Source organism: Heptranchias perlo, unplaced genomic scaffold (assembly GCF_035084215.1).
Source record: "Heptranchias perlo isolate sHepPer1 unplaced genomic scaffold, sHepPer1.hap1 HAP1_SCAFFOLD_222, whole genome shotgun sequence".
Lineage (NCBI taxonomy): Eukaryota > Metazoa > Chordata > Chondrichthyes > Hexanchiformes > Hexanchidae > Heptranchias > Heptranchias perlo.
The window spans coordinates 198669-215393 of record NW_027139236.1 but is presented as its reverse complement, the minus strand read 5'-3'; the positions used below and the strand labels follow the sequence as shown (position 1 = coordinate 215393).

The 16725-nt window shown below is 39.7% G+C and overlaps 1 protein-coding gene across 3 annotated transcripts in view; it reads left to right on the top strand.

Annotated features, from left to right (window-relative positions):
- Nucleotides 1-16383, top strand: part of LOC137310121 (myotubularin-related protein 14-like) — a 74481-nt gene extending 58098 nt beyond the window's left edge. For 2 of the 3 annotated variants that reach the window (XM_067978092.1, XM_067978091.1), the window contains exons 17-19: nucleotides 6042-6221; nucleotides 8250-8402; nucleotides 11269-16383. In XM_067978092.1, coding sequence (XP_067834193.1) covers nucleotides 6042-6221; nucleotides 8250-8402; nucleotides 11269-11446 — 511 coding nt within the window. In that variant the 3' untranslated portion in view covers nucleotides 11447-16383. The remainder of the gene's footprint in view (nucleotides 1-6041; nucleotides 6222-8249; nucleotides 8403-11268) is intronic. The other variant, XM_067978093.1, reaches the window with a different exon arrangement.
- Nucleotides 16384-16725: the final 342 nt, after the last annotated feature.

Here is a 16725-nt window from a genome sequence, read left to right as displayed (position 1 = left end):
CAGGAAGTAATTTTCTGCTCAAAGGGAATAGGAAATCTGGAATTTGCTTCCCAAGAAGGCTGTAGATGCTGGGTCAGTTGAAATTTTCAAGACTGAGATTGATAGATTTTTGTTGAGTAAGGGATATCAAGGGATCTGGAACAAAGGTGGGTAAATGTAGTTGAGCCACGATTTAAGTGATTGAACAGGTGCGAGGGTCTGAATGGCCTACTCCTGTTCCTAAGTTCCTAAACGTGCCCAACCAGTGTAAAGCAGCATTCAACAAAGCCAATAGAATAGAATGTTGAACCACATAGCCAGAACAGTTGCATCTAAGTCAAAGGAAGTAGTGATCAAAGTGCACAGTCCTCTGGTCAGACTATACCTTAAGTACTGCATCCATTTCTCAAGACATAAGGGAGACACTCAAGTGCTGGAGACAGTGCAGGGAAGAGTCATGAGGCTGATCCTTAGTGTTAGAGGTCTGAGTTCTAAGGAATGACTAGAGAAACTTGGGCTTTTCTGGCTACAAGGGAGGTATCTTAGAGGCAATCTTACAGCAATGTACAAGATGGTTAGGACATGGATAAGGTAACTCCGGAATATTACTTTAATTAAATTGCAAGAGTAGGACAAGGGGACACAGGTTCAAAAGGTAAATTTGGAACGTTGATGAGGAAATTCATCGCACAATGAGTAGAGGCAGACAACACCCATTCAAAGACCTTGGAGCGGAAAGAAAGATTGGCGATGGAGCAGTAGTACGTGATAACACGGTGAGATTTTTTTTAGGATCGGGATGATATCGGCACTATTGAAAGCGAGGGGAGAGTGCCTGATGAGAGGGAACCATTTACAATGTCGACCAGCATGAGGATCAGGAATGGAAGTTGGGTGGTCAGGAGTTTAGTATAGAAATGGGGTCGAGGGAGTAAGAGGTAGGTCTCATAGATGAGATCAGCTTAAGGAGGGGGTGATAAGGTAGAAACGAGAGAGATGAGGATTCAAGGCTACAGTGGGAGGGAGATAGAAACATAGAAAATAGGAGCAAAAGTAGGCCATTCGGCCCTTCGGGCCTGCTTCGCCATTCAAAACGATCATGGCCGATCGTCTAACTCAGTACCCTGTTCCTGCTTTTTCCCCATATCCTTTGATCCCTTTAGCATTAAGAAATATATCTATCTCCTTCTTGAATACATCTAATGACTTGGCCTCCACTGCCTTCTGTGGTAGAGAATTCCACAGGTTCACCACCCTCTGAGTGAAGAAATTTCTCCTCATCTTGGTTGTAAATGGCATACCCCGTATCCTAAGACTGTGACCTCTGGTTCTGGGCTCCCCAGCCGTCGGGAACATCCTCCCTGCATCTGGTCTGTCTAGTCCTGTTAGAATTTTATGTTTCAATGAGATCACCTCTCATTCTTCTAAACTCTAGTGAAAATAGGCCTAGTCGACCCAATCTCTCCTCATACGTCAGTCCTGCCATCCCAGGAATCAGTCTGGTAAACCTTTGATGCACTCCCTCCATGGCAAGGACATCCTTCCTCAGATAAGGAGACCAAAACTGCACACAATACTCCAGATGTGGTCTCACCAAGGCTCTGTACAACTGCAGTAAGACATCCCTGTTCCTGTACTCAAATCCTCTTGCAATGAACGCCAACATACCATTCGCCTTCCTAACTGCTTGCTGCACCTGAATGCTCGCTTTCAGCGACTGGTGTACAAGGACACCCAGGTCTCGTTGCACCTCCCCTTTTCCCAATCAGATAATCTGTCTTTGCTTTTACAACCAAAGTGGATAACCTCACATTTATCCACATTATACTGCATCTGCCATGTTCTTGCCCACTCACCCAACATGTCTAAATCACATTGGAGCCTCTTTACATCCTCCTCACAGCTCACATTCCACCCCAGCTTTGTGTCGTCTGCAAACTTGGAAATGTTACATTCAGTTCCCTCATCCAAATCATTGATATATATTGTGAATAGCTGGGGCCCAAGCACTGATCCCTGCGGTACCCCACTAGTCACTGCCTGCCACCCAGAAAAAGACCCGTTTATTCCTACTCTCTGTTTCCTGTCTGTCAACCAATTCTCAATCCATGCCAGTATATTTCCCCCCAATCCCATGTGCTTTAATTTTGCACACTAACCTCTTGTGTGGGACCTTATCAAAATTGGTTTAGGAGACATGGAAAAGGGGGGAAAGAGCAGAGGCATCTGAACAGATGGTCTTGAGTTTGGTGACAAAGAAATTTTATGAGCTCCTCACGCTTATTAGACTGGAGGATGAAGGGGAGAGGGTTTAAGAGAAGCAACTGGTAGTAGAGAAAAGGAGTCTGGGGTTATCTGTGCCCTTTGGGATAATCCTAGAGTAGTAGACAGTTTGGCAGAGAAGAGCAATGGATGGGTAAGCCAGTTGTATGCCAGGTATGCTCAAGTTTGCGTGTCTCAGATTTGAGAGCGTGAGGATGGGGGCTGTACTGCAGAAACAACCAGAATGGGAGACGGTGAATGTTTTGCTGGAGACGAAGGTATTGAAGGTAGAGGTGAAGGAGTTGAGAAAATCAGTGGTGTTGTGGCAAATGGAGGGCCAAAGTTGGGGGCAACTTTAATTGGGCTCGCATTGCATGAAAAAGATGAGAAAACGTATCCATGGCTCATAAGGGGTTAATTCAGTTTCCTGACGCTCTCAGGTTCGTACCCTTTCGTAGTCTTTTCCTGCAGTTGTACCATTAGGATTCACTGTGTAAACAAAAAAACAATTTCAAAATAGCAAGGAAATATTTTAATTGACTTTTTTTAAAAGGCTGGTGATATGAGACTAGCTTTCAATATTCCTTTTTTTTAAAAATTCACAGCAGAACAAAAAGCAAAAATGTGCATATCAAATCTATCATGTTTAACTGTAACTGCAGCACAATGTCTACATACTCACTATACATTTAACTCTGCAAGTCCCAGATCCATGATGTTGCCACTACTAGGATCATGTCTTGCAGCTGAAAACATATTTCATGATCATCTTCTATCTTTTTGTTTACATTTATATACAGTTAGTCACAGTGCTGTCATTAGACCATCCATTTTTCTTTAGACAGCATCAGTGTTGGGGTGGATAAATCAATTACAATTTTAACGTAGTCATGTCTCTCTCTCCTTTCTAGCTATCCTGATTTTACTCATTTACTGATGTCTTTTTCCTCAACTCTCATTTTTCTTTGTATGTTCATTTCTTTTCCCCCCATTTTATTCTATTTTTTTTCAGATACTTTTTCAGTCATATTTTCTTGCTTTTATTTCCCCTTTGGTCTTTGATGCCCCAGTGCTGGAAAGTTTGCTTCTTTCAAAAATGATGTTATTTTCAGTATTAAGATGTGATTACCTCACATGTCTGCACAAATGAATGGATTCTCCTTCTGGAAAGTAGCATTCAGAAAGCTTTCACCGCCTCCTGAGTAAGAACCTTCACTGCCAAGTAGCATCCCACAATAGGGAGAGTTCGATTGTCTGGGCCACCTATAGTTTCACAGTCACCCACATCCAAGTGGGTCGAAGCATATGGGATGTGCCACGAACACCTAACAAGGCTAGTGGTTGAGACAGGCATGTTGGGAGTCACCTGTATAACTGCCTGACCCATTTCCAAACTTTATTAGAGATAGCCTCACTAGACCGTTTTTAAACACCGCAAAGAGAAGCTTTTATCTCTTTGAAGGAAGTGTCAGCGGAGCAGGTCTTGTAGGATTTTGGGTTGATGGTTGCATCCACTGTAGTGGTGCCATTAGCAAGACTCTTTATGAAGCCCTGCTGCTTGAACTTCTTGTAGTATGGACTCCCAACTTCAATAACTTTTTAGACGGTGGTAAATGAAGTCAAATGATCTGCATCGGTTTGCAGCCAAGTGCTCAAGGAAGGAAAAAAATAATTTTATATAGCACTTCTTGTGGAGGCTGAGGTAATAAATGAATTCTTCGCATTGGTCTTCACTAGAGAAGAGGATGCTGCCGATGTAGCAATAAAGGAGGAGGTAGTAGCGATATTGGAGAGGTCTAAAAATAGTTAGAGAAGGAACTTAAAAGGTTGGCAGTACTCAAAGTAGAAAAGTCATCCGGTTCAGATGGGATGCATCCTAGGTTACTAAGGGAAGTAAGGGAAGAAATTGTTACGGCTCTGGCCACAATCTTCCAATCCTCCTTAGATATGGGAGTAGCGCCACTGGACTGGAGGATTGAAAATGTTATACACCCCTGTACAAAAGGGGGAGAGGGATAAACCCAGCAATTACAGGCCAGTCAGCCTAACATCGGTGGTGGGGAAATGTTCAGAGATAATAATCCAGGACAAAATTGGCACTTGGAAAATAAATGAAAGTCAGCATGGGTATGTTGAAGGAAAATGGTGTTTGACTAACTTGATTGAGTTCGTTGTTGAAGTAACAGAGCGGGTTGATGAGGGTAGTGCGGTTGATGTTGTGTATATGATCTTTCAAAAGGCATTTGATAAAGTACCACACAATAGACTTGTTAGCAAAATTAAAGCCCATGGGATTAAAGGGACAATGGCAGCGTGGATACAAAATTGGCTAAGGGACAGAAAGAGAATAGTGGTGAACGGTTGTTTTTCAGACTAGAGGGAAGTATACTACTGTGTTCCCCAAAAGTCAGTATTAGGACCACTGCTCTTTTTGTGATATATTGATAACCTGGACATGGGTATGGAGGGTATAATTTCAAAGTTTGCAGGTGACATGAAACTTGGAAATGTAGTAAACAATGTGGAGGCTAATAACAGACATCAGGAGGTAATAGTCAGACACATGGCAGATGAAATTTAACACAGAGAAGTGTGAAGTGACACATTTTGGTAGGAAGAATGAGGAGAGGCAATATAAACTAAATGGTACAATTTTAAAAAGAGTGCAGGGACAGAGAGACCTGGGTGTGTATGTACACAAATCTTTGAAAGTGGCAAGACAAATTGAGAAGAGTGCTTAAAAAGCATATGGGATCTGTGGCATTATTAATAAAGGCATAGAGCACAAAAGCTAGGAAGTTATGCTAAACCTTTATAAAACACTGTTTAGACCTCAGCTGGAGTATTATGTTCAATTCTGGGCACCACACTTTAGGAAGGATGTCAAGGCCTTAGAGAGGGTGCAGAAGAGATTTACTAGAATGGTACCAGGGATGAGGGACTTCAGTTATGTGGAGAAGCTGAGCTGTTCTCCTTCGAGCAGAGAAGGCCAAGAGGAGATTTGATAGAGGTGTTCAAAATCATGAACGGTTTTGATAGAATAAACAAGGAGAAACTGTTTCCAGTGGCAGAAGGGTCGGTAACCAGAGGACACAGATTTAAGATGATTGGCAAACGAACCAGAAGCGACATGAGGAAACATTTTTTTACGCATCAAGTTGTTATAATCTGGAATGCAACGCCTGAAAGGGTGTTGGAAGCAGATTCAGTAGTAATTTTCAAAAGGGAATTGGACAAGTACTTGAAGGGAAAAAAGTTACAGGGCTATGAGGAAAGAGCAGGGGAGTGGGACTAATTGGATAGCTCTTTCAAAGAGCTGGTACAGGCACGGTGGGCCAAATGGCTGCCTCCTGTTCCACGATGGAACTCAAGAATAAGGGCCCACAGTGGGCCTTTTTGTCAGGGAAAAAGCCCTCCACCTCATTCTGGATCTTAAGAAATTCCTGTTTTTTTCAAAAACTTTGCTGTGCATTAGCTTGCTTGCTCATTAGGGACATAATCTTTGTGCCATTGCCAAAATTGGCTGCAAAAATGTGTTGCTACTTTTCTTGGTCTTGGTTCCCAGCATCCTCTGAGATGTGAAAGTGATTGGGTATTTTTTTTAATAAATATTCATTTAAAGCTGGACTATATTCTTTTAAGTACAAGACTGCCCGCACACACTGCTTGGAGCATTGACGCAAAAATGCATTCATCAGACAATGTGCCATCACTCTAATGTCATCAGCATCTGGGATTCTGGATTTGTAAAAAAGCATTTCCATTCTTCTATAATTTTATCTGCTTCCATTGATTTCCAGGAGAAGAGGCCGAACGTCGTCCCCACAGAATGTTGTGTGGAATAAACCACACTTGCCTAACCAACCAGAAGACCGGTTCTTGCAACCTAGTATCTCTGAAGCTAGGCCATCGTTCTGCCAATCAGAAAATAACTTCCTGAGAACAGGGAGTAGTAGTCCCTTGGCTGTTCCTGAAAGGAGGTTAGTGTGCTTTCATCCTCTCTCTACTGAGGATATATAGGGTAACGGCTGCTTAAGGGCATGCCACAGTACGTGGGTTCAAATACACTGTTACTTTGCAATAGCTAACAAACTGTTATTGCATCTTAATGGGGAAAAAAAGCTCCCCTTGTTGCTTGATGTAGAACAGCACAGATAAAATTGGCAATAATTGCAGCAATAATGGAATATCTAGATTAGAATGGTAAATGCCTGAAAGGGTTAACTTTAAATCTGTGCAATAACAACAAGTAAATTATGTCCAAGGCTATAAGATGTGGTCAGGGCTTGAATGATAATGTAAGTTATCCACTGTTTATCCAAACCCCTAGTGTTCTAACCTTGTAACATCCTCCCAGTCATTGTTTATTCTGTTCTCTTTTCCCCACAACCCCATGGGGAAAGTACCTGGCATTCCCTCAATGCCTGCAGACAATGGCAAGTCTCAAATTTAGAAAGAAAGAACTTTCAATTATGTAGTGCCTTATCACGTCCTCATGATGTCCCAAAGAGCTTTACACCAATGGATTATTTTCTGAAATGCAATCACTGTTATGTTGGCAAATGTAGAAAGGTACTATGTAGACAGCTGGGGGCTGCCCCTGTGTTCTACCGCCCAATGGCACAGCACGTTGAAGCTCCAGCATGATTGTGGTAGCACACCATTCCAGATTAACCTTTTATTTGGCAGTTTGGCTAAACAATGTATTTTGCACATTTTGTACGGTTATTGTGCTAAAGTTGGCATTTCTACTTTCTGGACAGAGGGCTGGCATGCGTAAAGCCCTCAGCATGGCTTCTGTAGTGTAGCAGTGTTGAAAAATTACATTCACCAGGGGTGAGTTACTGACCTGTTTTGAAAATCTGAAAAGGAAAACCACGTGGTAGCTCTGGAAGTATTACTGACACATTTCTCCCTCCATAGTAAACCTTTGTTGTTTCTCTTGGCTTCCTCAATTCCTTTAATTCTTTAATGACCTACTGTGCTCTAACTCCACCTCATTCTCTTTCTAAACTCATTGTTGATATGACCCTATATTTTGTTTTAAGATTTACTATTTCCTCTAACTCTATTCCAATTTGCAGTTAAACTAATTCTAAGTTAATGTAAAGGTAATTGTGTGCACAGTGGGACGTACTTTCTCTTAAAATACTCTTCTCTATCACCCCTCCCCAACAAGGAGATAACGTGACATCCAAACGTTTATGTCCCAGCTCTGCCTCTTCCCACAATTTTAAGTTTCCACTCTCACCAGGGAGCCACCTTACTACAGGACCAGCCCAGGAACTGCACCATAAGGAGCAACCGAGATCTGCCTTGTTTCTAGTCCTGTATGCTGACTGGGAGGTGTTGCAGCAGAAAACATCTACTAGCCATCTGGCATCCAGCATATGTGCATGTCTTTGCACAGCTATGGAAACCATACCAAATTTAAATATCTTCTATTGGGTAGGAGACCTTTTTTTAAAACAAAATTGAATTAGGTGGATGGAATACAAAACACTCCCTCTGCCCTTGTCGCCACCCTTTTAAGATCTTTTGAAGAGGATTTCAAGATTTCTACACCACTGATTTTGATTCCATATTGGCCTAGCAGAATCAAATTGCTGTCAACATTAGGAGGAGTTGCAGCCTTGGCATTGCAAATTTTGTTCATTACATTAGCGTCTACTAGAATTGGATCTACAGTGACATCTGAAATATAATTAATTTTCATTGAGTATATATCACGTGCTTTAGGCACAATGTTCGTTGCAACATAATTTTTTATAGCTTCTAACAGAAGCTTTTAACCTATAGAAGCAATCAGGTATTGCTGTACTTAATGGCTTAATGTCCCTTTGACACGGAGAAGATACTGGCCTCAGTGGAGAAGAAACCAATTCGGAAGTCCTTTCATAACTATGGAATATGTGGGTTAACCATTTAAAGAGATTTTTTTTAAAAACTCTAGCTCAGTCCAAAGGGCCAGTTGTGCTTATTTTGTATTTCACTGTCTTCCTGTGCAGCTCCACAGAGTATTCTCATTCTTCATCCTCTTCCACGGATTATGGCAGCTGGCAGATCGTGTCTGGCTGTGGCAGTATTCATGACCAGGCTGTAGTTACCAATGACTCACCCCTCCCCTTCAACATTCAAGATGATGGAGCCAATGGGAGACTGTGAGTGTTGCTGAGGTTATGCAACTTTTGCGTCAAAATTATTTTATCCTGTTACAGGTGTCTCCCTCTGTCTGTCTGCCCGTCTGTCCCTCTCATCTCCTCCTCCCTGTCCATTACCTGCTCAATTCTTTACGTGGTGAGTTTCCATTCTCAGCTGGAGCTCAGTAGGGGCCTGGATCTTCTCCAGAAGGAAGAAATATTTGTAACCAGCCCAAATAGCATATCTCTTGCATTCCTCAAAGAAACTGGTTTACAACACTGTTGCCGAGAACCTGGAAGAAGTCAAGTTATTTTGGGGAGACCTACAGAAGTAGAAGAAAATAAATTTACAAACTATAGGGAACTGAAAGTAATGTTACCAAATGTGATATCAGAAGTGAACATTCAATTGTTGTTCTACATTTGTTTTGTTTTTTGGCGGGGTCTCCATTGCATTTCAGGCATTTATACCTGATTTCAAATGCATGAGGCTCTCACATGTGCAGTAGGCACAATTGTGGGAGTGGAAGGAAGAAAGAAGAAAAACAAAGCCAAAGTATGACGGTGGAAATGAGCTTGGCTGCAAGGAGGATTTTTGTGCTGATCTGTGTCGTGGTGAGAAAACAAATGGGTGCGAGCTCTTGCAGTCAATAAATCAATTATGCTTAAATAGCTGTCAGAATTGAAACCTGAAAATAAAGGCGAGTTGCAGTAAGAACAGAAATAATTCCTATATCCATCAGCTTTCAGGCAGTGAACCACTGCTGACACTGCCAATGAATCCCTTGAGAATCTTGTTGATGAAAGAAAGGGTCCTTTATGGAAACTGATCACATAATGGCACAATATGCCCTCAATACTCCTGTCCAAATAAGATTTTCAATTTCACAGAACCCTGAGAGAGATGGGGTTAATAATATGACTGGTATGAATGGTTTTGATGGCTACGTGGAAAGGTTTTTTGTTTTTATTTTTTAATGAAAAGTTTGCTAACTGGACAGGATGGCGGTTTTAGTTTGTGTTAAGCGTACTTAAGGCTACTTGAACATCTAAGACAAAATTACTTTAAATAATCAAGTCTGAATAAATATTTTTGGTGTTTATGAATCATTTACATTGTAAGGGGATACGTTTCTAAAATACAGCTGGTAAATGTATCTAATCTAAGAGGAGGGAAATTCCAATGACTTGGACTATATTTCATTGAATAGAATTCCAGTGAACCGAATCCTGTGCCATTCATTCTCATTTAACAGAATTTCCAGTTCAAAGGTGAAACATGTAAACTCAAAATCGAGATTGGCAGCCATGTGGCGCACTGGATTGGTGTACCTATACATTGCACTACAGTAGGTAGGAGGAGAATTCCTGCCAGTGACCTCCACTGGGCAAGTTTCTGAGGTCAGCTGGGCATCCAGGAGATGGAGGCTGTCTGCAGAAGTGAGGAATTTGAAAAGAGATGGAAGGCTTAACAGGGGAGAGGACAGAACAATGAAAGTGGCAACTTTTTAAATACAAAATGCAGAAAGCTGGGTTGTGCAGCTGTCTTTTCACTTCTAATTTCAATCTATGTCAGATTGATGAATAGGAGTTATCTCTTTACAGGCTATAAGCATTCTGTGTAAAATTAGTTTAAGCATTTTCCACCTAACTTCTGAGAGCCACGGGTCTAGACATGGCACTAAATTTGCACTTACATTCAGGCTGTAACATTGCTTGATGTGAGAAGTTGCACTAGCGTACATGCCATACTAGGAAAAGCTGAGAAAAAGCTACAACAAAGCTGACACGGCCCCAGTGAAGCTTACAGCTCAAAAAACATGCCCTGAATATAGGCATTATGACATGGAGTCAGACTGAAAGTTCAGTGCAACACAGGTTTGTCATAACGCAAGCTGCAGATATATCCTCAAGACTGTGAATACTTTAATTGCAGTAAAATAAGTGCATTTTGCAGCAGCGTTGGATTTAGAAGTTACTGAAGGGGGATCTATGTACTAAAAGGGGTGATAGTGCAAATATCATTAGATTTATTTTCCCCGCCCCCCAAAATGTCATTTTTTTTTGACACCTGATCTAGTTCATTTTGGTGCCTATGGTAATTGAGTGTAAATGTTTAATTTTTTTTAAGTTAAATAATACTCATCATCACTCTAACTCCACCTCTAGTGGTTCTGCCGATGCAGGGAAGGGAATACTCAAATAAAGCCAATTAATCAAATAAATCCATTTTTAATCTTTTTTTAAAAATTGCAACAAGTCTTGGAGAAAATAAACCTTCAAATAAGACAACAGTTTTTATAAACACCTTTTTTTAATACATAACTTCTTTGGGGACAAACAAACTCTTTTTAAAAAAAAAAACACCAGCTCATTTAAATTTTTTCTGCTTCAAGTTTGTGCATAACAAACAATGGGAGGAAGTAAAGTCTAATCACATAGAGTCTACAGCACAGAAATGGGCCATTCGGCCCAACTGGTCTATGCCAGCATTTACACTCCACACCAGCCTCCTCCCACCCCTCTTCATCTAACCCTATCAACATTTCCTTTTATGCTGGTTCCATTCTTGCCCCCAACCAATCTAATGTGTTCTAACAGCTGCCAGCCAACATATCTGGTTCTAGCAGCCTCCAATCTCAGTGAAGATGCTGATTTATTTTCTTGAGGACATGCTTCAGTTTAACACAATGGCAGTTGGCCTATATGTATCAGTAGAAGGCTATTTTTAAAAAATAAGTCCAAGGGTAAAATATTTCCAGGCTTATTTTTAACGCAGATGAAAGGGAACAATGAGGCATTTGGTGTTTAAAAATCTGATTGAGTAATATCAGTCTCAATGGAATCTCAAGTTGACAATAGAATTAACCAGCTTGTCTTCTTGCAGGTATCCGCTCATCCCAGAACGCAGGGCCAAGCTGGAGGAAGTTCGAGCCATATTCTTGTCTGCGTACAGTGCAACCGTGGGCCTCAAATCTGTGTCATCCAGCCCGTCAGCCATCGGCGGACTTCTTGAACAGTTTGCACGTGGAGTCGGGCTCAGAGGCACAAACAGCATTGTCTGACACAGCCCGCATTTGTTTTTTTAAATGTGTGGATCACTGTGCAGATGTCAATTGTGACAATGCCAAAGATGGACTTGTGAATTTGTTTTTCAACCAGATCTCCTCTTTCACTTTTTGACCTTAGATTTTGTTTACTTGTTAGAAAACTTTTTTTTTCTCTGCTGAAACTTATTTCTGAAAGCTGGAGAGTCACCCCCCAAGCGTCCAAATATTGGTGGAAGACAGTGAGCAAACCAGGCCCAGGTTCAGCCTTTGGGACAGGACTGCTCATTCTTGAAGTACTTTTGTCCTCATTGCATTTACATTGGAGAACTTAAATATGTAGTCGTCATGAATTACTTTATTCTTTGCAAGCTAGAAATTCCTGTATTAAGAGGCATGAGAGTCAATCAGAGGTAGTGGTGAACAAGTCCAGTGACGTTTTTAACCACTTCAAAGTTTGCTGCTTTGAAGCTTTTGAAAAAAAATCATTGTTATCAGACTCCTATCTATTGTTACCTGATAAGATAAAGGAATTTCTATCTTGCAACTTCCTTTAAGGCTAGACAGGTGTGGTGAAATTAGTGTGTTGATTATTTTTTTTAAAAAGAGCTAGTACTCAAATAGAGTTAATTTTAGCAACATTTCAAAATGGTTTATCTTATTAACCTCAAACATCTGACACCCAGTTATTCCCAAAGGCTTATTAATTTCATTGTTATAAGTGTGGACCTTATTATGGTGTTCTCACTTTTACATAGTGGAGTACTGTGCCTATCATAGGCTGCAATCCTAGTAAAGCTAACCTACAGATAGTGGGGGAGGGGCAGGGAGAGGGAAAGAGTCAAATCAAATCTGTGAAAACAGCTGTTTGGTTAACTTGAGTGGCAACTTGCTGGTTGAAGCCACATGGGAAAGTTATCCGGTGAATCCAGCGACTGTAACCACTGCTGTGATTTTGCCAAATTATCTGTAGTGGTAGTACAGGCTCTGATAATGTTAATAGTAAATTACTCCGATTCAGTAAGGTTCTGCTAGATTCTAACAGCTTATCCAACCAATGAATGAATTGGTTTGAAAATGTCTGTCAACATAAGTAAGAATAAAATATAAGATAGTATGTTGTCATTAGCAGACCTAATTTAATTCAGCATTAGACAGAGGTTCTAAAGATTTAAGATTTTTTCTATTTTTTAATACTACATTTTAACCTGCTTAAAAAACTTGGATAATATTTTTGTAACACTTTTTTAAAAAAAACCTAATCTATTTATTTTAAATGTAGTTTAATCCCTGTTAAGGTTATCTATTTCCTTTGGTAACATGGAGCTGATCGTCCCTGGGTTCTATTGTATAATCCAGCTGTTCAAATTTTTACAAGATTTTTTTTTAAGTTTCCTTAGAAAAGCCTGCAGTTGAGGATCAAAGGGGGCGGAAGCTGTGTGTTGCATCACTTGAATTAGAGATCTTGCAAGCTTTTGAAATTTCATACTAGAATTCTTCAGAGGAGGAAGATGATCCAACAGTCAAGTGGCAAATGACCTTCTTAAATGTAGCAGTCAAGCTGTTGACAGTGGAATCAACGTTGAACTCTTGCATATAAGAGCATTAGAAAAGTCAAGGACGAGAAGAGGCCATATGACCCATCGAAACTCATCCCTCCAATGCCCTGATTCTCGCATCCAGCTGCATTTTGAATCCCCAATTTTGTTGCCTTAACTATCCTGCCCAGCAAATTTGTCCAATAATTTATCACTCTGAATAAAGAATTGCTTCCTAATAATTGTTTTAAATTTGCCTTTCACTAATTTAAATTCATGTCCTCTGGTTCTACCTGATTGGCTTAATTTGAAGAAATGTTCTGTGTTTACCGTATCTGTGGCATTTAACATATAAACGTCACTTAGGTCTCATCCCCTTCCTTTACCACTACTTTTCTAGAGCAGCTTTTAAGAATAGAATAGGTTTTTGTTTGTTCTTTAATTAAAAACTGTGCGGAAAATGCATCAGCACCTGTAAAGAAATAAATGTTTTGAGTGTAAATCTTTCAATTCTGACCAAATCTACCTTAAATGTTAACAGTCTTTTATCTCTTCAGCTGCTGACCAACTTGTTGTGCATTTCCAGAATTTACTGTCTTTATTTCAGATTTCCAGCATTTACAGTTTTCTTCCTTTCTATTTTTCCTGCTTCAGTTCTTGTATATACTTCCCACTCTTCTCCTACCCTCCCCACTCCCCAACTGAGCATATATTCAAACAGTGGTGCGTAAACAGTACATTGGATGACACACAGAAGTATTGATAGGCCAGTTTAAAAAGAAAGATCAGGGTTAGTGAATAATAAGAGGTTAAACTAACCTGTTTAATCATTTAAATCAGATGGTGAGAATTGGGATTAATCTGCTATTTAAGTGTGCATTGCATATTTGGACTGTTGCATTATGTTATGTGGACAACAATACCACACCTAAAGAAGGTGTTCTCCAAGTAAGTGAATTAAACCTTTTTCAATTTTTAAGTGGGAGATTGCTTTAACAGGTTATGTACTGATGTACAATGTACACTGTAACCCAGGAAGGTGTTGTGTGACCTACTGATCTGTCTGTTTTAAAGGATATGTTGGCTTATTAAAATAACGCTTTGCTGATCAAGGCTGTTTATAATGGGAACTTTATGAAGTTTGGTTGTATTTTATTTGGATACTAAGGGGACTGTAGAGAACGCTGAGGGTTCCCTCACTAGCTGTAGTAAAATGTCAAACTTTGAAAGCTGCCCTAAAGTGTAAGAGCCATTAGTTAAAAAAACCTCTCCCATTCAATTATTTACCCAAGATTAATTTACTAAGATGTTTGTGTTTTTTGTTAAATTCCTCCTCTCCCAGCTAGATAACCATATTTCCTTGAAGGATTTCATGTGCATTCCATTTCTTAATGGTGCAGATAATCTCTTAAAGAATTGTTCCTTTTTTTGTGGACTGGAGATGTCTTTGTTAGGTTTAAATGCAAGAAATAAGACCATTTCCCCCCCCCCAACCCCCGAGATTATGGTTTGTGCAGTCAATGTCTGGCTTGTACTACAGTAGGGCTATGAATATGGTACTTTTTTGAGTTGTCCAAAAAGACCTTGGGGTTGATTGTATGTAAAATGAGATATCATTAATGAGGGATTTAGTATGTTGCTGGAGTGTGAAATTCCCACTAGTACAATTCTCAGCACTGGAATTGGTCTAGTGCCTTTAACACGCTGGTGGTGTAGGGATGAGTCTGATTGATGCTGGGTGAGAGAAAGGGGCAGCAAAAACTTTTTAGATTGGATTTGATGTTGGCTGAAAGAGAGCATAATGTTGAGTCATGATCTACCAGGCTAGCAACAAGCAGTGTGTGAATATTTGTTTGCTAGGAAGAGGAATATTATGCTTAAGAGTGAACTGTCTCATTAAAACTATAATTCTCTTTCTTTTTCTCTTACGGTTTAAAAACCTTCAGTTGCATTAGCACTCTTTTTAATCCAACCCTGCAAACACCAATTTGCTAATGGACAAAAAGTGTTCCTGAAAATTGTTTCATAATTAAGCCACCATTTTTGAGTATTATCACCCAAGTATATGAGGTGGATTTTTTCATCCTTCCACCTAGTTCTAGAATGATGTTATCACCCTGGTAATGTAACCTGTGCTGTGTCACCAATTTTGCCGGTTGCTAATAAAAAAAAAGTGCTTTTATCCATTGTAACAAGTAATATGATTCCACAAATGGTTTGCCACACAACTGATACAGTATCTGCTGCAGCGCTGTTTTAAGAATTGAGTGTGTTTAGAAGCACTTCCCTCCAAAAACCATGATAATGCCGCTTTAAATCTGCAATCTTGCAAATAAAGATTCTTGTCAGCCTGTTTTTTTAAAAAAAAAACTGGGAGTATTTTGATAGTGCATGATAACCCAAAAAGGTATTTGTCTAAATGTTGTAAGTTAAAGAAAATTATTTTCAAATATATATAATAAAACTAGTGCTGTAACACTGGGCTCAAAATGCATCTTGATATCCCTAGCTGTACATTGGTTGCTAATCCGATCACTTTTTAGAAATTGTTAGAATCAGAAGTAGTCTCTTAAAAGAAGAATCATGTTTGTGCTTTGTAGGACATTATTTAAACATGGGCACATACGAAGGTATGGCAGCCTGAATGGTAGAAAGTAAGAATCCCTGTTTCTCTCCCATATTGAGATCATGTATGCTGTTACTGCTGCTTTTCTTTTTTGATGGTAATAGTGAGGGACATGAAATTAATTTGGGAAACAGGTTTGTGTTGTGTTTTTAATTCCTCTCACTGCAACATTTATCCTTTTCAAGCCAGCAAGGCAAGGATGATCTGAATCATGATTGCCATTTAACTGGGTCAACTCATGGAAGGTGATCTAGAGCACCTTCAAGACACAACCCATGACTTTCTATTTTGAAGTTGAGTGTTTATCCATTTGGGCTGGAGACCTGGACTTTGTTAAGATCAGTAATGCCAGTGAATTGTACAGTTCCAATTTTCTTTTTCAGTCTTCACTGATCCTGTGCAAAACTTGCCTTTAATCTCTTACTGAAAACTGGTATGTCCATCTTGATTTGGTTGCATGTATATTGCTGAGCTTGAGGCCTTATGTTTTCCTTTTTGTCGGATCATACCTGTTCTGAGGAACCTTAACAAATTAATATTGTGGTAATGTGCTTTGTATATTGCAAGAACTCCTTTAAAGAAGCTGGTTTATGGAATATTCTGTACTCAGTACTCTTAAAGTGAAGAAAGATATGACTTCAATTTTCACAGATTACTGTTCCATGAAGTACATGATTTTGTAAATGACTGTAATGGTTCTTCGGGACTTCTTGTTTCAGGCAGTGCTCTCTGCATGTGTATGAAGTATCACAACTTAGATACAAATAATAAACTTGAAATCTTGACCAAAAGATTTGGCCTCATATTCATTGTGCATCTAATGTATGTGTCTCGGATCAAAATGTGCTCAAGCACACAGTGCTATTAAATGATAAACATTTTCCAATAATGTTAATTCAAGTAACATAGAGAGCTATACAATCTATTTATTAAAAAGCTTGCAAAGGGCTTGTGCATCCTCCCCACAACCCTTTATATAAAGTTTGCATTCAATCAACTGATCTTAGGTAACTGCATAGGCGATTTACAAATACTCGTATAACATTTTATTTTCATATCTGCATGTGAGATGCTCATCATGCGTTTCACTGTTACTGGATTTCTGTTTTTGGAAAAGTTGCTTGAAGTATGCA